This window comes from Urocampus carinirostris, chromosome 13, assembly GCF_059441175.1.
Source record: "Urocampus carinirostris isolate Australia breed hairy pipefish chromosome 13, RoL_Ucar_1.0, whole genome shotgun sequence".
Classification (NCBI taxonomy): Eukaryota; Metazoa; Chordata; class Actinopteri; order Syngnathiformes; family Syngnathidae; genus Urocampus; species Urocampus carinirostris.
This window is the reverse complement of record NC_142361.1, coordinates 24776990-24800384: the sequence shown is the minus strand read 5'-3', so window position 1 is coordinate 24800384 and position 23395 is coordinate 24776990. Positions and strand designations below refer to the sequence as shown.

The 23395-nt window shown below is 37.8% G+C and overlaps 1 protein-coding gene across 2 annotated transcripts in view; it reads right to left on the bottom strand.

The window, feature by feature from the left end:
- The window catches only part of col9a1b (collagen, type IX, alpha 1b), a 37320-nt gene continuing 13925 nt past the window's right edge, over nt 1-23395 (bottom strand). For both annotated transcript variants that reach the window (XM_088350903.1, XM_088350902.1), the window contains 27 exons: nt 23117-23152; nt 23016-23039; nt 22894-22947; nt 21235-21288; nt 21138-21170; nt 21006-21062; nt 19024-19077; nt 16800-16853; nt 16657-16710; nt 15829-15882; nt 15360-15413; nt 15237-15290; nt 15109-15162; nt 14973-15026; nt 12181-12225; nt 12044-12097; nt 11916-11969; nt 11769-11822; nt 6614-6685; nt 6468-6503; nt 6360-6404; nt 6268-6300; nt 6041-6187; nt 3773-3827; nt 3014-3202; nt 755-832; nt 1-672 (listed from right to left, as the gene is read on the bottom strand). In XM_088350903.1, the coding sequence (XP_088207029.1) occupies nt 485-672; nt 755-832; nt 3014-3202; nt 3773-3827; nt 6041-6187; nt 6268-6300; nt 6360-6404; nt 6468-6503; nt 6614-6685; nt 11769-11822; nt 11916-11969; nt 12044-12097; nt 12181-12225; nt 14973-15026; nt 15109-15162; nt 15237-15290; nt 15360-15413; nt 15829-15882; nt 16657-16710; nt 16800-16853; nt 19024-19077; nt 21006-21062; nt 21138-21170; nt 21235-21288; nt 22894-22947; nt 23016-23039; nt 23117-23152 (1740 nt within the window). In that variant the 3' untranslated portion in view covers nt 1-484. The remainder of the gene's footprint in view (nt 673-754; nt 833-3013; nt 3203-3772; nt 3828-6040; nt 6188-6267; nt 6301-6359; nt 6405-6467; nt 6504-6613; nt 6686-11768; nt 11823-11915; nt 11970-12043; nt 12098-12180; nt 12226-14972; nt 15027-15108; nt 15163-15236; nt 15291-15359; nt 15414-15828; nt 15883-16656; nt 16711-16799; nt 16854-19023; nt 19078-21005; nt 21063-21137; nt 21171-21234; nt 21289-22893; nt 22948-23015; nt 23040-23116; nt 23153-23395) is intronic.

Sequence of the window (23395 nt, the reverse complement as noted above, 5' to 3'; positions counted from 1 at the left end):
TAATTTGTTACATCAATGACAAGGAAAAGATGTCACATCAGGTTATTATGTAACCACAACTTCAACATTTTTTACAGATTTACAACATACATTTAAGTCGGTGTGACGAGTTTTTGTCCTTTTTTCATTTGTAACTGCAAATAACTTTCTTTCATTTAAAAACGTGTCTGATAAATTACATTAAACACAAACAAGGCACTTCTTGATCCAGATTTATTTCAGGTTTGACATGAGGGAAAATGTGAATTTTTCTCAGAAATGAGAACAACTCACCGGGATTATAAAACAGAAAATATCCAGGTAGAAAAAGTAGAACACAAGCAGTAGATTTTTGCAAAAACGAGGAAATGTTGGGTTCTCCTGGAGGCGGGCGCCGTGGGGGCGGAGCTTGTCGAGACAAGACGTTAATAAAGGGACAGCGCCGCAAACTCCCGAGATGAAAAATGTTCTGATCCAAAAGTTTTTGTCTCTACCAGAGTGGCTTTTAGTTCCTTGCAGGTCCCTTGACGTCCACTTGAGCCCCCGGAGACAGGTTGCAAGAGGACGGGTCGCAGTAACCATTAGGACCGGCTGCACCGGGGGGTCCCGGGACTCCGGGCTGCCCGGGAAGACCGGGAGGTCCTCTTTGGCCGTCTCGGCCGTCCTGACCGTATCCTGGTTTGCCGGCCTCGCCTAAAGGTGCAATTTTCGTCTTGTTAGCCGTGATTTAGATCAAAATTGTCCTTTTTAGTATGAAAATTGAATTTGAACTCACCAGGGAGCCCTGGAGGTCCTTGTTGTCCTTTGGACCCACGCACTGTGGGACCGCGAGAACCTCTGTCGCCCATTTCACCTGTAAATCACAAACATACACAACTCCGAGTCATTTACAAACAAATAGCCATGTTTTTCTGCTTTCTTCCCTATTTTGCATTTATTTTTAAAGTGACAGTGTATATAATTCACCACTAGAGGTCGTTGTAGCTTGGAATAAATCGGAAGAATGTAAATTCCGGACAGCATACACTAGCGAAGCCCGAAGGATGCCATTTGACAGAGTTCGGAAGCCTACATCTATATTTTGTTAAATTTCAATACATTTTAGCTTGCAACGGGACATTAAAGGTATTACAACAACAACAAAAAATAGCAAGCTGGGTACACCTGCAGCAGCTGAATTAAGTGAATAGCTAAAGTTGGTCAGGACAGGTGTAAGTGACTAACTTTAGCAACTAGGAGAAATCCCTAAAAAGGCCAGTAAAAAAGTGATGCTAAAGGATGAAGCAAGTTTTATTTACACGGAACCGCTAGCAATAACAATATAGCGCAGCGGAGACACAAATCCTGCAGCTAAGTGGCTAACATGAGTGGCTAGAAAGAAAACAGTGGGGGGAAAAGGTGGATGATGCCTGAATCATGGAACTCAACGACGTTCGAATGTGGAAGGCCAGTGCCACTGAAGGATGAAGCAATAACAATAACGGTAGTGGCTAGCAGTAAGCCATAGCCTGCAGCCACATAGCTGATATGGGTGGCTAGAGAAAGTAACAGTGGAAAAAGATGAACAATGCCTGAATGATGGGACTCAGCAACCATTACATGAAAGGGTCAGCTGTGGAATGCAAGTTGCACTGAAACAAGAAGGAGAAGCAGCTAACGATAACAATAGCAATAAACAAGGAGCCATAGCCTCTAGCCCACAGGTGTCAAACAGGCAACCCGCGGGCCACATCAGGCCCGCTAAGGGATTGAATCCGGCCCGAGAGACAACACTCAAAGAAGCGCAAGAGAAAAAGCAGCTGCAGGTTGAAATATGTCAACTTGATGTTGCCAAAGCCAGGTGCCTCTCGCAAAGACACTGTACTTGTATTTATTTCTCTGTCCCTCTGTCTCCCTGTCTCTCTCTCTCTCTCTCTCTCTCTCTCTCTCTTCCACACCTTTTCTCCCACTCTCTGTCTCTTTCACTCTCTGTGTCTCTTTTTCTCTTCCTTTGTCTCTTTCTCTCTCTCTCTGTCTTTTTAACTTCTTTTTCCCTAGCTTTTTTTTCCCTTTTCTCTCTTTTCTCTTCCTACCCTTCGCGCTTTCTTTTCTCTTTTCTCTCCTTCTGTTTTACTATTTCTCTTTGGATTTCTTTCCTCCTCTCCCTTTCTTTCCCCCTCTCTCACGACTTCTCTTTATATCTCCTTTGTTTCACACGCGCTCTCTCTCTTCTTTTCCCTCCCTCTTTCTCTTTATTCTTTATCTCTCTTTTTATCTCTCTTTAATCTACTAGTCCGGCCCCCGACAGAATGTTTGTTCTATCGGGTGGGCCCTGAGTTAAAATGAGTTTGACACCCCTGCTCTAGCCGGTGGCTGACATGAGAGGCTAAAGAGGGAAACAGTAGAAAAAAGGTAGTAGATGCCTGATTGATTGGAATTGTCGACCACCACATGCAGGACTCAGCTGTGGAAGGCAAGTGACTCAGAAAGCAGGAGCAGCTAACAATAATAATAGCAGCTTACAGGTCAACCATAGCCTTCAGGCAAGTGACTAACATAAGTGGCTAGAGAAGGAAACAGCGAGAAAAGTGGAAGATGCGTGAAAAATGGAATTCAGCGACATTCAGCTGTGGAAGGCGAGTGACATTGAAGGAGAAAGCAGGGGGAGCTAACAATAACAATAGCGGCTAGCAAAGAGCCATAGCCTGCAGCCAAGTGGCTAACATGAGTGAAGTTGAGAAAGAGACTGTGGAAAAAAGATTGTGATTTTGCGCTCTACTGTAGAAGGTAAAAACAGAAAGACACCACAAACTTCAGCTGAGTTATGTGAACCCGGATGTAGCCTAGCTTAGCGTCTTGCTATCTTTTAACCAGGTATTAGGCGGTGCTTTCCAATTCCTTAACAACTGAAGAAAATATATAACAGCATGTACTTAGTTCTCTAAATGTCAGATTACTCTTTAAATTAAAAGACTATTAAACAGGAAGTAGCATCTTTGCTAATCCGGCTTCTTTTCACTTTTTCTTTATTTTATTTCATTTTATTTTACTTTACCTTTGTGTCCTTTTGCTCCAAGTGTTCCCGGCGGTCCTTTGAGTCCAGGAAGTCCTCTCGATCCCGCCTGGCCCGGAAGTCCGTTATCTCCCTGAGCACCGGGAGGCCCCGGGGGTCCAGGTTTCCCAGGTAAGCCCACCGCACCGGACTCGGGTCTCCTCAAACTCGCCGCCAACTGGGCCAATTGTTCTGTCGGAGTCAAAATGTCAAAATAAAGCCATCGAGTTCACCCCAAACTCTCTCGGGTTCGATTCCGAGCCGAAGTTCCCCGAAACTTCTCCCGCCTTTCAACAAAAGCTCGACTTGATTCAACAGAGTAAAAGACTCGACTTTTGAAAAACCGCCACGGAGATCTAATATTAATCTCCTGTGATTCACGGGGTCTCGCTGAAAATTCATGCACTGTTCCTTTAAAAAAAAAACTGATTTTCTTTGCTCAAAGTGGAGGAGTTGAAGGTCTGCTGGAGGTGTAATTAATTTTTCAGCAGCTCGGCTATAAAAAAGTAATGACTCCGGGAGATGAGTTTGGGAGCCAGAAAGAAGAAAGAGAACGGAGCTAGCGTCTTCCGAAGCGAACGGGGGAAGATCTTTCATCCGTCAAATAAACAAAAGCTGAAGCTTATTTCATGTTTGCCTCGTGAGTCCTTTTTCTTTTTCCTGCGTGGGTTGAAAAAGCCATCAGTGGGAAAGCTAGCGCAAGGTCGCGTTTAAGCTAGCTGGAGATTTGAGCCGTAAACGGGGAGCTCGCCGCTTCCTTACCTTGCATGACGCGCATGCAGACCTGGCGGATGTGCTGGTCGCTCGGTTCTTTCCCCTGAAAAGGTAGAAAAATAAAACCATTAGCATCTTTTTAGCAACCGCTAAATGGAAGGACGCAACGACAGAGCAATTTGTTATTAACTTATTCAATTCTATAACGTATAAATGCGTTTTTAGAAGCATTGTCCGAGAGAACGTAAAAATTATTTCAAAAAACTATTATAAATGGTTTGACGCTGCTAATCGGTACGTATCAAGCTATTGGGAATTATTTCAGTATGATAAATCGCTATTAGATGGCAGGAGTGGCTTTGTTAACACGTTTGTCCACATATCGAAGAAGCCCAAGTTCTTATTGTGGCTTCCTTTTTCCGGTTTGTACGGCGAGTAGGCGCAGTGAAAGTGTGATGGAAGTCGCAAGATATGAAGAAATAGGCAGTTGACCCATCAACAGAAGTTATTCCTTTCAAAAAAGATGAAGTCACAACGTCGTCGTCTGGTCAGAGAGGGATGACGTTTCGTGGGGGTCAGTCAAGGGAACGTGATCGCCATTGTGACCAAGATTTTGTGAAAATGCTCTGAGAGTTTATGCATCACATATGCATAGTACAAGCAAAAAAAAACAAAAAACACGTGAAAGTTCTGCTTGAAATGAAGTGTGCTTGGAAACGAATATTTTCAAGAAACTTAACAATGTTCAACTATACCAGCTCAGTAGCCTAGATGGTAGTGTGCCCGCTTTGAGACTGGGAGGTCGCTGGTTCGCGCCTCGACCGAGACATACCTAATTGGTATAATGGCGGCGCCCTCTGGCTGCGGCTGCATCGACTCGCTACAACGGGTCAGGTGTATCGACATTTCGTTCTGTGTACATTGTTACAAAGAATGACAATACAAAGGAAATTATTATTATTATTATTGTTTATAAAACAATGGTAAAATCTAGTAACATGATTTTTTTTTTTCTAATAAATGATTACGGTTCAAACTTTCTATTGATATGTCCTATGCCCATATAGCTACCAAACTACATTTTCCGTAGTCAAAATGGCAAAAAATGGATGACATAGGCTCTCTCCCCATTTGAGAAAAACTTCTGGCATTGAATGAGTTAAAAACAGTATCCTTTGTCTGAAAGTTAAGTTTAATATATGGATGCGAAACCCATTTTTTCTTTAAATAATGACCTATTTAAGTACTCAATTGGGTTAATACGCTGCTATTGCTAATGCAGCTTGCTCAATGATTACTTTGTGAGATTAGTTGCAAGCATTAGCGCTACCTTTTTAGTATGCTTTTAAATTTAATGTAACAAAAGATTAATGGGAATGGCTGCATTAGCATTAGCAGTATAAGTTTAGCATCCAAACATTAAATCTAACGTAATACCACTGAGCATCAGAGGAGTATGATCCAAATTAAGAAGATCAAGTCACTAAAGCTAAAACTTAGCCTCACATTAGTGACTGACATGCTTATAACTTTTACGAATGGCGTAGCCACTAGCCCAAATGCTAAGGACCATGTTGTTATGCTAGCTGCTAGCATTAGTGCTGCAGTTGCTAGGATAGCAACCAGAGCAATAATGTTGGAGGCTGTGTTGATGAGTTGATCAAATTAGCATTAGCAACCTAAGCGCTTATGCTAGCAGCTAGAATCACATTAGCAACATGCTCATAGTATATATTAATTGACTGTAGTTTGTTATTTTTTGACAAGTTTCATTAGTTGTACTTTTTTCGTCTTTAACTGCTGTATAAAGTAATATTTGTGTAGTGGTGTAGATGTTGGCACGTTTGTGATGCTAGCTGTTATCATTAGCGCTAATTAGGGCTAATTTGGTTATATTGCGAATGGCTAACCTCACATTGATGACAAGACTGCTAATGCTATCAATTAGGCTCACGTTACCAAATAGAGCAATTATAATGGAGGCTGCACTGGCGAGTCAAATTAGCCTTAGCAACTACAACACTAATGCTAGCAGCTAACATCATAAACTCTTTAATAAACCATACAGGGATAGGTTTAATGCTAATTTAGGTAGATGGCCTGATGCTAGTCCCACAGTAGTACTTAGAGCACTAATGCTAGCAGTTAACTTAACATTAGTGACTAGAGCACTAATCTTTGTTGGTGAGTTAAACAAATCAGAATTAGCAACTACAGCGCTAATGCTAGCATCTAGCATTCTTTTTTTTTGAATGCTGTAAAGAATAATGAGTAGTAGGTACGTAATACATTTTGCCAAGAATGAAAAATACCTACCGCGGGACCTTGTGTTCCTCTAGTTCCTGGTGGACCTCGGTTCCCCTGCATGCCTCGGGGTCCAGGTGTGCCTGGCGGACCCTCGATTCCGGGTTGCCCCCGAACGCCCTCCGGACCTCTTCGGCCAGGTTCGCCAGGGATACCAGTCTAAAAAACAAACCATTGCATGAAATGGTTTATTTAAAGTACAGCAAAGGTAAAAATCATTTCCAGATATGGTTTCATACCTCTCCCTTTGCTCCAGCTTCTCCAGCTTCTCCCTTGAAAACAATCGAACAATTTTAGAAACGTGACTCGATAAGGTTGCATCATTACGTACATTATCTCCTCTCTCTCCAGGGTTGCCTTCGTCACCTTGTGGACCCTGAAAAAAAAGTCATTAGGTTAAGTATCATTATAGCTCATATATATAGTAATCATTTCATACCTGTTCTCCCTTGGGCCCCGCGTCTCCTCGCTCACCCTGTAATCAACAAGATAAATGAGCTGCTGGTTTGTGTGCGTTATCTCGCCTCCATTGGGAAAGATAATTATGCAAACAAAGTCTGAGATGGACCCTGATTATTGTATTACCCGTTCTCCTTTCACTCCAGGGACTCCAGGAGGGCCAGGAACACCTGGGAGACCAGGATCGCCTTTGGGTCCCTAAACAAACACAAAGTATTGTTTTGTTTATGTGTTTTTACATAAGAAACTCAGTTATGAATCCTTGAAAAATATATTATTATTAGGATGTTTTTGTATTTTGAAGATAAGTTATTACGTCATTGAGTCCCATTGACGGGTATTAATGTCAAAACATATTCAATTTTTTTTTAGTCAGGGTTTTTTTTTCAGTGTTGTGAAACTCAAAGATATAAAACTTAAAACAAAAAAGTTTTGCCTTTTTAATAAATAATTTTACACTTCAGATAACTTTTATTCTATTGGTGTTTTTAAGAATTTTTTTGGAGCGGGGTGTAAAAAAAAAATTTAATCAGGATATTTTTGTTTTTTTCTGGTGTTGTGAAATAACAACAAAAATATAAAACTTAAGATAAAAATAAAAAATGTTTGTGTAGTTGCAGATAGTTTTACAACATATATTTTTCCCTGTTTTTTTTTTCTTTTTGTTTTTTGGGGTGTGTATTTTTAGAAAGGGTGTAAAACATAGAAAACAATATTGTTAAACAAAATTGTTAAATTTACAATTGTTTTACAGTATTCTTTCTTTTGTTTTGTTTTCGTGTTAGTTGTTTGTTTTTCTTTTATTTCTTTTGGGACTGGGGGCGTAGTGGGATAGGGTAAAGCATAAAATATAAGAATCAAAATAAAAATAATTAGTTTTTTTCAATTAGGCATACAATATTTTTTTGATATTATAATTTTTGTATTTTTTTTAATGTATTTTTTTCATTTTTGGGGGGAAAAAATAAAACACTTATAATAAGAGTATAGTAGTTCATCAATAGTTTTGCAACTTATTTAACATTTTTTCCCGTCTTTTGTGTATTTATTATAGTGTAAAATATACAATGAGGAGTATGTTAGGAGTGACAAGATTGGATAGATTGAGAAATGAAATTGTGAGAGACAGGACTGGAGTAGTAGTGGAACTGAGCAGGCGTGTGGATAAGAGAGTACTCGGTTGGTTTGGACACATGGAGAGGATGGATGAGGGGCGAATGTTGAAGAGGATCTACGGAGCAGAAGTAAATGGAAGGAGACCAAGAGGGAGGCCGCGATTGACGTGGATGGATGGTGTCATGAGTGCACTGCAGGAAAGAGGTCTAAATCTAGTGGAAACTAGAGCTCTTGTTTGTGATAGGAATGAGTGGAGAGGTGTTGTAAAGGATAGTGGGATTTTTGGACGCGTTCTAAGGGATGGGCAGGGCACCTGTATGATGCGGCAGGGGTAAACCAGTGAAAGCTGTCGGGCCCTGCTGTTGAACAAAAAAGTGTGTTGTGTCACCCTGACCCGAGTGACATGGCAGCTTTCTTGTGTCCCGTTTCATCTGAAAGCCATCCAAATGGTCCAAAAATGTTTGTGTGTGTTTTTTTCTATTTTTTTTTCTATTTTTCATTTTCTTTGTTATTATATGTGTTTGTCTTGCTGTCAGTCACCCCTCTTGAGGGATATTACCAAGGTAGATAGATAGATGGATCACATATACAAAATAAGACTTCTAAAGTGTTGTTTGACTTACATATGTTTTTCCTGATGTTTGTTTCTTTGTTTGAAGATGGGAGTACACCAAAAAACGTGAAAAAATAAATATTTGTCTTGTTCGCATATAATTTAACATTATCTTCAACTAATTGTTTTTGGGTAAAATATGAAAATAATTATGAGTAATTAACAACAATACCTGGTATGGAATATGGCGGGTGATTTTCTCAGAAAATCCAACAATATTTTACAATTACAACTACTTATAATCAATTTCAGTCTTGTTTTTTTTATTTTACACCAAAAGATCCAACAATTCAAATAATTAAAAATATATATTCCTTAAAAACAATAATAAATTAAAAACATAGGTAAATGTATTATTATTATTTTTGTCGTTGTATGTATTAGATAAGAAATATTGTTTAAAATCATTTCCAGTTTTTTGTTGTTGTTGTTGATTGGTTGGATCCCTTAACCACTGTGGTTGCAGGGACACCATTTCCTGTGGTGTGTCTTGGGCAAGTACAGCCTGGTGGCGCCCATCCCTTTCCATGCCAGCATATGTTGGCTATTTTTTTGCATGTTGACTATTTTTTTTGTTTTTGCACTATGATGACTATTTTTGCACCAAATGCATAATTGCACAAACCCTTACGATACCAAACTGTATGTAACATCCTACATGCCGACATTTCTTGTGTAAATATTGTGTAAATTATAACTATAACCTTATCCTCCTTGTTTTATAACCTTATCTTCTCTGTTCCTTTATCTACTTGGCTTTTTTACCTCACTGTGAATGTGTGAAACTGTAGTGTCATGCCCAATTTTGTTGTCACAATATGTTTACACATTTTGTAACAATGACAATAAAGGTATATTCTATTCTATTATACTATATTATATATACAAATTCAAATTATTACAAATAATTATATAATAATAATAATGATCATAATATTTGAACTTAGTTTCAGTATTTTTTTCTTATTTTAGAAAAAAAATCATAATTACAAATGCAGTCTTGCTTTTTACACACCAATGAAAAACAATAATAATTCAAATAATTCAACAATAATTTTTAAAACATGCTGATGATAATAATTATATGTAACAATACTCAAACTCAGTTTCAGTATTATTTTTTTCCTATAGTATTATTATAGAAAAAAATAATATTTACTATCACTTTCAATGTTTTTTTTTATTTCACAACAACAAAAATTAAAACAATAATTCTTAAAAAATAAGAATAAATAGGTAAATATTTTAACACAGTTTCGGAATACTTTTTTTCTTCTAATATTACAGAAAAAAATATTTACAATTAGTTTCTGTGTTCAGTGTTTATTTTACAACAAAAAAACACTGTGCCACAAGGGAAAAAAAAAATTAAAAACTGCATTTACAGGGGTTTGTAGCCATGGTAACAAACATATTTGTGTCAATGTGCTTTAAAAATACAATGTATAATTAAGAAATGCTGGATATTTAAGGCAAGGCATTTTCGTGGTGAAGGTAGTGAAGAATGTCAACAAAGCATAGGATCCTATCTTCTTTTCTTTTTAGTGTGTGTGATGCACGGTGAGGAATGTTAGGAAAACAGTAGCTCCTTTCATTCCACTCTCCCCTCACTGTGAAAGTCGACCTTAAGTGAGATGCGCTGCAGGATAGCAACGTTCGCTGGGAAAATGCTCGGAAACCTTCTCAGGATTTATCTGTTTTAAAGCAACAGCTTTTTCTGTTGTAGCGTAGAGAACAGGGTGTCAAAAGATTCCATTATCATTATTTTTACCCGGTGGTAACTCATGGTTTTGGACAAAATGTATCATATATGTTTATTATATATATTTCAAAATAAATCCCTGCAAAACAATTTTCATACTTACTACCGTTATTACTTTTCTTACATTACTGCATTCTTTACATATTTATGTGCAGGGTTGGGTAGGGTTACTTTAACTTGATTACTTTCAATTACTTTTGGATTACTCCAATACCAAATAGATAGATAGATAGATAGATAGATACTTTATTCATCCCCGAAGGGAAATTCACTTTTCCAGCAGCATCCCTGAGCTGAGAACAATCGAAAATAACACGGGAGCTGCTGGAGTGGCTGCCATTCGTGACGGCGCCGGAGAAACGATTCAATTTGAATCATGTACAAACAAACAATTGAATCATGTACAAGAAACGATTCATGTGTTACTACAGCCTGTCCTCCTTTTTCATCTTTCTTTCCGATGAAACATTACTTTCTCTGTTATTTTAGCCTCTTTTTGTTTTTGTTCACGTTCTGTTTCCTTTTTTCTTTTAGTTAAATGACCATGTATACATTATTTTATATCCATGCAGTTACATTTTTAAATATGCTAATAAAAGACAAAAGAAACTAAATATGAATAAAATTACTAAATTTTGTGCAGGCTTGGGGAGTAACGGAATGCATTGAACGGCAAAAATGATGTTGGCAAGCTGTTTTGATTTATTTTCATTTTGTTTCTGTCGCATTTAATGTCAGTTTTGCCGGAGATCAAAGAGATCAAAGCCAGGAGAGAAAGCTTACCACGTGTTGTGAGTCATAATTTTATTCAAATTTGTTTCTTTTGTCTTTTATTAGCATATTTGGTATTGGAGTAATCCAAAAAGTTTTTGAAAGTAATCAAGTTAAAGTAACGCTACCCAACCCTGTTTATGTGTGGCCCCTTCCCAAGGTTTCTTCATTTTCCTCATGTTGAGGTTTTTGAGTTTTTCCTTGCCCTCATGTAGGTTTTAGATCAGGGAGTGTTGTCATACTAGTCTGAAGTTTGCAATAATCTGTGTTCTGTACAGCCCTTTGAGACGTCTTGTGATTAAGGGTTATACAAATAAACATGCCTTGACAAATATTTATTTTTTTGGGTAGATGGCATGTATTTTATCCTTTTTTTACATAATAAGAAAACTATAAATATAACAATAAATATAAAGAAAACTATAAATATACATGTAATATCTAAATAAATATATAAGAAAAGAGAATAAAACTTACCTACCAGCTGCCAGAATGGGCAATTTTGCTCTTATGAATTAATATTTTTATTTTATTTGTGTAAAAACAACAAGTTAAGTTAAAGATAATATATCAAATGTAAATGACTATTTGATCAAGCAGATTACATGTAATGTTCCTAATTTCTTCGATAAAATAAGGAAATAATAGTTATTGTTAGCCAGACTAAGCAAAAATATATTTCAATATTTATAAACACAACATTTAAATACTGTATGTATAAAAAATATAAGTACAAATTTAATAACAAGTTTACAATTGTGTTCATTTAAATTTTGTATATTTATTTTACAAGGGGAAAAAAACGCTTGAAACGAGCAAAACAAATCTCTTAATGCTGCAGTAATGTTTTAAAATATTTATTTAGGTTTCATACAATCTCAAAATCTCTTGTGATTCGAGAAAAAAATTGTCACCAGTAGGAAGACAATGGAAAAAGCCAGAAAATAATGCACTAAACGTTATCGATGTGAAATAATATAATGAAACAGATATTTGATCTATTGTGTAAAATCCCTTACCCTTGAGCCAGGCTTGCCAGCTGGACCCATTGGGCCTTGCTCTCCCAGTTCACCCTGCAATCAAAAATGAATCAATTTAAATGAATGAATTAAATTCAAATGAATTTAACCGGAAAGCATTTAAATAAAACCTGAAAAAACACTCACAGGTTCACCAATGGGTCCAACAATGCCAACTCCGCCTTGTTCTCCTCGCTCGCCCTGCAAAGAAAAAGGTCAGCCTTGTTTTATATTCACTACCTAAAATGTCTGAATCCCAATGCTGCACGTTATACCATTTTCCCGGCGGGACCCATCGTTCCTGGGAAACCTGTTTGCCCAGAATCTCCCTAAATCCCCCCAAAAACAAGTTTAATTTTATAATATCAAATAAAAAAAAAGCAGCATTTTTTTCAGAATAAAATCCAGCAACCTTTGATCCGCTCTGTCCTTTAGGTCCAGGTGAGCCAGGCAATCCCTGAAAATACACGAAAACGAGATTTTAAGAAACTTCGACCTCACAGAAAAAAAAAAGTCAAAAAACGAATGGTTCCACACTGTCATGATTACCGATGTGAATCACCTGTGCCCGCTCTTTTGGAGCCAACTGCCTCGGACTGATTGGCTCCCTGTCCCTATTTAAACCCACTCCTATCTGTCACCTTTTGTCAGTCCGTCTGCAAACCTCAGTGAATACGAGGCAAGCCTTATCCGACACTGACTCCCACCTGTCCTGTTTTTGCTCCCGTCGGTCTCCGGTTACGACCCGTCTTTGATCCCGACCACGTCTGCTCTCCCATCCCGGCTTACGACCCGTTTTTGACCCCTACCACGTTTTTGCTCTATTTGACCTGTTTTTCCGTCCTTGACACAGCCATCGCTCACGACGGAAGATCCACTTCCGTGTTCGAATCGCAATCCGAGTACGAGAGCGACTTGCTTCCCGCACCTACCGAACGCCGGATCGTGGGTGCAGCCCTTCCTTTTTCCTTTAATAAAACTTGTGAGAAACGTAACGCAATTGGGTCCTGTTTCTGTTCTGGTCCTGACACACACAGTGGGGTTAAAACTACTCGTGTGAGCTAGTGGCTCAAATAAGCCGGTTATAAACGACTTGATAGCGGAGCCCTGCAGGTTTAATTCGGGTGAAGACTTTAAACAGTGGCAAAATCTTGAATAAACAACGTCACAGTCCAGTTGAGTCTGATTAGTGCCTTTCATTAAGCTGCTCACACTTTGCAGGGCGGAAAAAGTGAGAAACGTTCTCTCACGGTGTTAAATACTACGACGGTGTTTCTTGCATCTGTTACAATCCTTATGATCCTAGACATAAAAAAAATAGACCTCAGGCATACAATCATCCCACCTCACAATTTTATCACGTTATCGTGTGTAATAAGATGTACTTGATGACCCCTCGTTGTGGTATTTCCCCCGCTATACAACATCACCAAAAACTGATTGTCTACTATTGCTCAACATTGTATTAAATTATAGTCTCCTCATGGTTTATATCATGGCATCATTAAAGTACAGACACTATATTGGCTGAACTCCCTCCCACAATGCCTTTCTCTATTTTCTTTTTGTCCAGAATCTCCAGGCTTTGTCATGACTATGTGACTTCTCTTTACGATACTGTACTTATTTGCTATGGGTTCTAAGGCTTAATGTGATCAAGAATGAAGAAATCAGAAGGAATATGAAGCCACACAAATCACTACCCTCACTAAATTGCAACCACTCAACAATCTAGACTACTATTAAGAATAAAGATGTGATTAAAGCAAGGAAATCTTCTTAGAGCATGACAAAATCCGTTTTAGTTTTTATCCACCTGCTACTCCACTCCATTAGCTCATGTCAAGTCATACTAAAGGTAAATCAAAAGACTTTTTTATTTTATCTGTACTATTAGTTACGCAATCATATACATGTAAGTGTATTACACATAAATTCTTCTTAAATAACAAAATAGTTTATAGTATTTGGGATACCAGGGATTCTGAACGCAAGTTTTCCCGCTATACAGCAAATAACTTTGTGATCCTAACCTCAGAACAGATCAATATCGTCTCCCATGGGGTCTACTGTATATTCCAGACTATAAATGACGTTTTATTTTCTTTTTTATAGTTTTGCCAGGGGCCCCAGCATCTTATAGTCTGGAGCAATTTACGTGAGAAAATGGCGCTGTTATATTTCTATAGTCAGAATAACTTGTAAGAAAAAAATGTGTGCCTATTGTGAGGTACTAATATTTTTTTTAAAAAGTCTGAAATATTCTATTCTTTTGAAGTATATTTGTTACTAATTCCAAGATATATTATCTTGTTATGAGAAGAAAACATCCTTAAAATAAACAACATAGTCCTATCTGAACAGAGGAGCTGCTTTAGCGACAGACTGCTTTCACAGTCTTGTTCCACGAACAGACTGAGGAGATCATTTCTTCCTCATGCCATGAGGGTCTTTAACTCCACCCGGGGGAGTTAAAGCCCACATTAAACCCCACCCCCAAATTGCATACTACCCTATTTTTATTAGAGTGTGTATTTTCCGTAGCACTGTTTAAATACTCTATATCAACACGTTATATTGGGTATTTTTGTCTTCTATATCTTTTATTATTTTGTTTTTCAACACATGGATACTGCTTGAAGTGTGAATTTCCCTAGGGGATGAATAAAGTATCTATCTATCTATCTATCTATCCGATGGTAGATCATTTTAATAATTTAAAAAATATATTCTGCGAATATTAGGAATAAATACTTAAAATTGGCAAAATAATTTAGCATCTGCTGAGTATAACAGGGACGTTTCAGTTGTCTTGTGATGTTAGCATACCGTTTAGCCCGTTGTTGCCACTATTCTATTTTTATTTTCAATCTTTTGTCATTAAAATTTAAATGTGTGTTGGATTTATTCAAATACATAGCTCAGGAGTATAACAAAACACGAGGACATTGATTTTATTCCGGAGTTTTATAAGTGGTACATTGGTGAGATATAAAATTAGATCAGAAAAATACACTGACCTAATCACAAAACAGTATGAAGATAGAGCAGGGAGATAACGGTGATCTAGAGAGCATTCACTGACCCTTAAAGATACTACAGGATAGTGGTTCTTCTATTATTTTTTTTAAGATGAAACTCAGGTCAGAATCAATTTCTGAAATATAATTTCAAACTAAGCTAAATTCAAGGGGTCTAACTTACAGGAAGGCCCTGCTGGCCGACTTCTCCAGCAAGTCCGGGCTTTCCTACTCCTCCCTGGAGGGGAAACAAACAGTGATGAAAATACAAATTCTTATGCATGCTGTTTAATACATATATGCGAAAGTAAATACAATACCTTTCCTCCTGGCATGCCTGGAATACCCTCACGGCCATCCACTCCTGGTAGACCCTGGTGGGAATAAGCCAAATAAGACGAAAAAAGTCCAATATTTAAATGTGGTTTGAGAAAATATTCCTACTCACGGCATCTCCTTTGGGACCTGGCAGACCCGTAATGCCTCTTGGCCCTTGTACTCCCTGAATAACAAAAACTTAGGTCAGAATATTTTAGAAAAATGTAAGGCGGCTGAGGTTGTTTCAATTTACCAGTTCTCCTTTTGGTCCTGGTTCACCCATTACCCCTCGTTGGCCTTGATCACCCTGAAATCATAAATAGAACGGAACCAAATTGTCTTTATTGTCGTTGATTACAACATAGTGTGCATTGTTTACAAAGAGATCAGACATGGCAATGTCCACAAGACAGGGCAGAGAGCAGCCATATATTTACTGGGCTGTATTAATGACTCTCTGTCAGGTTCTCCTGTCTGCTGCTGTGCAGCCAGGTTATCACAGCTGTTTTGAAGTAAAGTAGTATCAATTTCGGGGAATAATGTAAGATGGTAGATATCTCAATTATCTTTTATTAGTTTAGTTAAAAGCAACTCGAACTTACAGTATATTTAGCTTTTTTATGTCAGAGAAATACTTTTTTTCCACTTAACTTATCAAAGTCGGACATTGCTGAACTTCTAAAATGGTTTTCTTGTCCATGTTGTCCTTTTTAAACACTTACGGTCGCACCGGAAACACCCTGAGGACCTGGATCTCCATCATTGCCTCGATGCCCCTATCAAAAAATTAAAACAAATGATCAAAGGTCAATGTTTAATTTCAAACGGGTACACACTAAAAACATTTCGCTCAAAATTAACAGGTCAAAAATGGATTGATGTACCTTTGCTTTGTAGCAACCTAGAAACTGGATTGTAATATACAAAATCACCCGAAACAAGCCACTGTGTTTTACACCCTTAAAAATCGAGTTTTTGTTCCAAACCCAAAACATATATTTTCAAAAACATAATAAACCTTGGTCATTGTGTTTGTTTTCATTTTGTACAAAGCAAATTCGGATTCAACTTATCCAGGTAAGGCGTTGGTCTAATTTTGAAAAGAGTTGGCTTATTTTTGATCCAAGTGTTTTATTAATACTAATTTATATTTAAATATACACCCTAAGAAACATTTGTTGTTGATTATTTTTATGTTGAAAAAGATGCATTTTTAATTTCATGGCCAAATTCAGTGGGTTATCCGATTAACCAAGAAAGTTAGGCCAAATGAATAACCACAAAACCACTCCAAATTGTTTTTCGTGTTGGTTATAAATTTAGTTTGACCTCATGTTTGGGTTTATTATCGACCTAATTCAATTGGGTTGTTCACTAAACCCAATGGTTCTAAAACAAACCTCAATCAACCCAAGAATTAAGATGCTCGGAATGTTATCAAGCCCCGAACTCAAAGAGTTAGGTTGTTGTATTTTTGACCCACTTTGGGTTATTTTTAGTACTGTTTTTTCGAGTGTAAATAATGCAGAATGTAAAAAACAAACACTCACCATCTCTCCTTTAGTGCCCATCATTCCCGAGGCTCCACGGATGCCTTGGGCGCCCTGCAAAAACACGAGGAGACGACAGGTGAGTGAAATAAAAGCACCGAGACCACAAGTCACACTCCAGACACATAAATTGTCAATCTCACCGTCGGTCCTTGTGCACCAACCTCCCCTTGACCTCCTTGCTCTCCTTCCTCCCCCTAAGGCGCAAACACAACAACACAAACAACATCAGAAGCAGCAAGACGGAAACAAATATATAAATCTCCGCTTGATTGCCTAAAAGCTGTGGATTGTGTTAATGAGAAAACAAAAATTCTGCTTTCAGTTTCTGTTAAGCCCATGATTTAACTGTAATTTGTTCCCCCGCTTTGTTAATTACGAATGAATAACATGCTGACTCGGCACTAGATACGGAAGAAAGCTTTCAGGGCTTTTAAGCATCACAGATTCTGTGTCATTAAGAAGGCAATTTGTTCTTTTAATTATGGCTGGCTATTAGAAGTAAACAACACAAGGGGAATAATGAAACGATGCACTGCAACATAAAATGAGCGAACGTCACGGAACAAGTATGGTTGAGTGTGTTTGGAATCACCGCTTGTTTCGATGGGGAAAAAAAACTTCCATATTCTGACGAGAGAGAAAGATAGAGAGTTAGAGGGACAGAGAGAAAGAGAGTTAACGAGAGACAGACAGACAGAAAGACAGAAAGCAATAGAAAAACTAAGAGAGAGACAGAGAGATGCAGAGAGACAGACAGGAGAGCGACAGACACAGGAGAGTGACATAAAGCGATATAAAAAGAGAGCAAGAAAGGGAATCAGCAAGAAGAGTAAAACAAAGTGACAGACGGAAGGAGACAGAATTAAGATGGACAGTGAGAGATAGACAGAGAGATAGAAATCCACAGACAGACCAACAGAGAGGAGCACATGGAGAGAGTCAGAGATAGAGAGAGAGAGAGAGAGAGAGAGAGAGAGAGAGAGAGAGAGACAGAGAGACAGAGAGAGAGAGAGAAAAAAACAGGTGCAAAAACGGGACAGGCGGGAGTCAGAGAGAGAGAGAGAGAGACTGAAAACAGAGACTGATGCAGAGAGAAACAGAGGGAAACACACAGAAAAGAACGGCAGAAATAGGCTGACAGAGACAGAGAAGAGACAGACAGAGAGAGAGAAAGATAGAGAGTTTGAGCAAGGCAGAGAGATCAGACTGAGAGAGAGACAAAGAAAAGAGACGGAAAAAGAGACGGACAGATAAAGAGACAGGGAGATAGAAAAAGTAAACAGAGAGAGCAAGAGAAACAGAGATAAGAGAAAGATAGAATGAGACAGACAGAACAATAAAAATAGAGGGATGGACAGTGACAGAAAGATAAAGAGAGAGGATAGACAGACAGACACAGGTGGCGAGTGAGGCAGAATGAAAAAAGGACACAGACAGAGGAAGACAAAGCAGAGAGAGACAATAAGAGAAAGAGAGGGTCAGAAAGAGACTGAGAGAGAGACTGAGAGACAGAGAGAGAAGACAAAAACAGGAATAGACTGAGAGAGACAGAGACACAGAGACAGAGAGACAGAGGCAAAGGGAAAGACAGGTGAGAAAGACAGGAATACACAGCGAAAAAAAAGAGACAAAGAAAGGGAAAGAGAGAGGGCGAGAGAGTGAAACAGAGAGAGTGAATGAGTTACAGCGACAGACAGAAAGAGAAGAAAAGAGTTAAGACCAAAAGAGAGAGACGGATAGATTCAGGGAGAGACAGACTGCGGGACAGAGGCCAAGGGAGAAACAGACAGACGGACAGAGATTCAGAAAGAAACACAGACAGAGAAAGAGAGAGAGAGAGAGCGAGAGAGAGAGAAAGAGAGAGAGAGAGAGAGAGAGAGAACGCTAGCTATATTATGAAGTGTCTCCAGTGCATTCAGTGAAGCATCTTGTGAACCGTCGACCTGAAGAGGATGGGAACAGGCCCTCGTCTCATCACCTGTTCATTTTATGGTTACCAGCAAGCAGTTTGCGCATCAACAGGAAAAAAGGTCCCGGAAAACGGCTCCCCTTTACACCGTGACAGACAACATCATTGTGGGGCTGATGGCCAATCATAACCTCCACATGCAGAGATCAGCTCATTTCCATTTATATAGTCCATGAACACAACACGGGGCTAAAGGGGATCCTTCAACATCATTTGGAATAAATCACGGCAGGTAGCAGCCTGCCCTGACAAAGAGCGGCAAAATAAATGTCTGCATCACACTGTGAAGGGAGATTTTACTAACCCAGGTTCACAATCTGGTTTTGAATGTTGTGGCATGCGTGATGCATTCAAGTGCCTGATAATTTTTTTTAACAATAGAGACGCATACATACCTTGTGCCCTTGTTTTCCAGGTATCCCCGAATCCCCTTTAACACCTTTGTGGCCCTGGGAAACAGCAAAGAGATTTGATTCATGACATTTAAGTTAGAAAAAAATACTTATTTTACATTCTAAAATAGCAGGTTGGTCAAATAAACCCTATATCGAACCCCAAAATAATTGACCAAACTATTTGGGGTGCAATTTTTACTCTTGGAAAAAAGTAAATAATTTTTTTGCACGACATAAATATAAAAAAAAATCCCTTTTTTCTAGTCTTTAAAAAAGTTAAATATAACCTAAATTAAACCCAAAAAGTAACTTACACAACATTTTTAATCCAAATGTTAATCCTGATATACATGCACATGACACACAAAAAAATGAAAGAAAAGAAAAAATCATTCTTGTTTTATATTTTCTTTTCATATTTTTAACACATTTTGGTCAAATATAACCGAAATTGAATCAAAAAGTAACTGTCCTCACATTTTTGGACTCAATCCAAATACGAATTTAAATATACGGGTGAATAACTCACTAAAAATTAAAAAAAACAGGCTTGCTTTTTGGGTCAAACATGTAATTCACCCCATTGTAAATAACCAGAAAGGTAATATTAAAACTACCAGTTTTTGATTGAACCAATTTAGTTAATCAAACCAAAAAAATAATCAAACAATGCAAGTAAAAGAAGAAGAAGAAACAAGTCATTGGGCTGCTTAGTAAACTATGATTACATTTCATAACCCTTATTTCATTAGGTTGTCAACCAACCAAAAAATGGGGCCAATAAATGAAATAAAACAGAAAAATACTTTAATCTAACCCATCATTTGTTAGTAAATGAATTAAATATATTAAAAATGAGTTTTTTTTTTATCTGAATTTATTAGGGTCAAAATATGAAGTACAAAACAACCAAAAATTATAGATTTGCATATAGGGTTTATAATTAAATTGGACGTAATTGAGTCATTTGGAAAAAAAAAAAAAAAAAGTTCGTCAAAAGAATGACACACAAAACACCCCAAAAAACTAAAGCGCAATTTGATATTTCTAAAATCCAACCCGAATTTTGTGGAGAAATAATTAAAAAAAAATGTTTTAGGCCACTTTAGGTTATTTTTGGTTTTAGAGTATATGTCATGATTACCGATTTGAATCACCTGGCCCGCTCATTTGGCGCCAGCCGCCGCGGGCTATCTGATTGGCTCCCTGTCCCTTTTTAAACCCAGTCCTGTCACTCTCCGGTTGTCAGTCCGTCTGCGAACATCTGTTGATACAAGGCAAGCCCTGACTCCCGCCTGTCCCGTTTTTGCACCTGTTTTTCCACATGTCCGTTCCTAATCTCCCCGTTTGTCTCCGGCTACGGCCCGTTTTTGATCCCGACCACGTCTGCTCTCCCGTCCCGGCTTACGATCAGTTTTTTATCCCGACCATGTTTTTGCTCTCCTGTCCCGGCTATCAACCTGTCTTTCCATCCCTGACACCGCCGTCTCCTGCTACGGAAGATCCACTTCTGTATTCGGATTACAATCTGATCGCGAGAGCGACTTGCTTACCGCGGGCGCTGCCCTTCATCTCTCTATCTCAATAAACTTGTGAGAAACGTTACGCGATTGGGTCTACCCTTTGTTCTGGACGTAACCGTATATCATTTCATATATTGCTTAATTGACACCAACTTTGTGTACTGATAATTAAAATATATTTTAATCATCCATTTAATTTATTCCGCTACATTTTTCATAATCTACTGGGTTTATCTTTTCTAGGGTTCCCGGGGCACTAAATTATACTATTATAAATAATGGTCTTCATTGACTTGAAAAGCGCTATATAAATGCAGACCATATACCATTTACAATTTATAAATAAATCAATATATATAATTTAAAAAACAAGGGTCAAATTTGCTTTTGTCCAATTTAAAGCTTTTGATATCAAGGTCAATTTCATTTCCCACATTTCTAACCCTTACAACTAGTTACCTTCATACCAGGAAGACCAGGATGTCCTGAAGTCCCTGGTGGACAAGAGTTGGGACACTGAACAGCAACAGACAAGTCATACATTTTAAATATAGTCACAAAACATTGTTATGCTTTTTTATTTGATTTTACCAGGTCACTGCTGCCCAACATTCCAGTTGCCCCCTGAAACAGAATCAGAATTATTTATAGTACAGATCTTTTTGGGTTTAATAATGTGGTCACTTACTCTGGGGCCTATTGGTCCACGAGGTCCTTGGGGCCCTCTGACACCCATCGGCCCCTGTGGTTGATGAAAATAGTTTACAGTCATATCTAAATTAATGTCAATGTTAATGTCACACGTGCCTTGGCCAAGAAATATATACAGTAGGTCTCATTTTTATCGAGTGGCATTGATGGCTACACATATACTGTAAAAAAGTATTCATAAATAAAACAAATATTCAAATGCTGATGCATAAAGATGAAGCTTTTGTTTTGGGACGATAACTAAAGTCATATCTGGCCATTATCGATTTGATAACTAACGGACCATTTTTTAATCGGGCATCCCCAAATCTATTTTTGGAGGGTTGTTTTATAATAACAAAAATGAATATACATTTATTCATATGCAAGGTATATTATACTGTATCATTAAGTTATCGGTTGTCAGTATCAGTCGGAAAATCTTTTATCAAGTATCCCGACTACATACACTAAAATTTGTGGCTCAAGTCAAATTAGTATAGGTCTCCCAAAAGCATGATTTTATTGGTTGGTGGGGAAAAACAGTTATCAGGCATCCCTAGTTGTTTTTATTACAACCATCCCCTAAAAGTAGCTTATTCTATCCGTCCAACCATTATCTGCACCACTTATCTTCCAGTAGGGTGGCGGGGGTGCTGGAGCCCATCCCAGCTATCTTTGGGCAGTGGGCAGGGGACACCCTGATCTGGTTGCCAGCCAGTCACAAGGCACACAGTGACAGACAACTCACTCCCTCATTCACACCTAGGGACAATTTGGACCGGACAATTAACATAACATGCATGTTTTTGGAATGTGGGAGGAAACCGTCGTGCCCGAAGGAAACCCACGCAAGCAAGGGGAGAACATGCAAACTCCACACAGGGGGAATCGATCTAGCTTATTCTATTTATCACATAAAATGAAATAGGTTGCAAACATCCATGAAGGTGAAAAAACACTTAGATATAAGTGGAGATACGTCTTTTTTCAGGTGACAACGACAGTATGATTATATGTATATTTTTATGTGAGCATTGTTTTTTTCATTGTAATCTATTTGTAAATATTTGTGTTGTGAAAAAAGAAAACGTTTAATTAAAATGGCAAAAAGATATCTGATATCACAGTTAACTTTGGACAATTTTAAAAAGTATCGTCTTTATGTTAAAAATCAATACATTAAAAATAAATACATCACGTTCCGCTAAATCCAAGTATATATATGTATATTTAAATGAGAAAAAATAGTGCTTGATATCACAGATCATTTTGGCCTTCTCAGAATATTATACTATGTGTGTATATATATATATATATATATATATATATATATATATATATATATATATATATATATATATATATATATATAATCAGTATAGTATATACATTTTAGATTGCTTGCTTACTTGTTAATGATCTTGAAAAAAATAGCATTTACTAGAAAATGGAAATGGAAATCCTTTTCCTTTTGCCCCCAAACTTAGCGTAAAAAAATATGTTTTTTAAAACGCTGATGTGATAAATGTATCATATACTGTACTATGGAAGGCACTACAGCGTAATGTATTGTAAAAATGAATTACCATAATTTTATCATCCATACAAATAGGTTTCCCCTTTATAGAATAAGAATCTTTGAGTTTGTACTTACTGGTGGCCCCGATTTCCCCAATGGGCCTGGAAGTCCTCCTGGCCCTGGCGGCCCCTGGTAAATATTGAGAAAATCAAAGTTGTAGTTTGTTTTTGTGCATCAAAATATGATGAGTAACTTACTGGGGGTCCATCTGAGCCAACACCCTGAGGAGAAACATAAAGTGAGATGAGTAATTTTTACAGTTTGAAGGACACAAATCTGGAACTGATGTAGAACTTACAGCAGCTCCACGGGGTCCAACAGTTCCAGGTTCACCCTAAAAATGAAAATAAAAAAGGAATGAAAAGAACGGCTTTGTCAGCAATAAGGATGCGCTATAATCGCTAAAATCCTTGATGATGTTATCAATGAATCCATCAAGACTCACTTTTCCAGAAATAACTTAAGACAAGATAAAACTCGATAACACAATAACAACTATGTGTACACATCCTGAGCCATGAGACTAGTAAAAGATGAACTCTCCAGTGCCTCACACAAATTATGGAGAGGTAAGAGA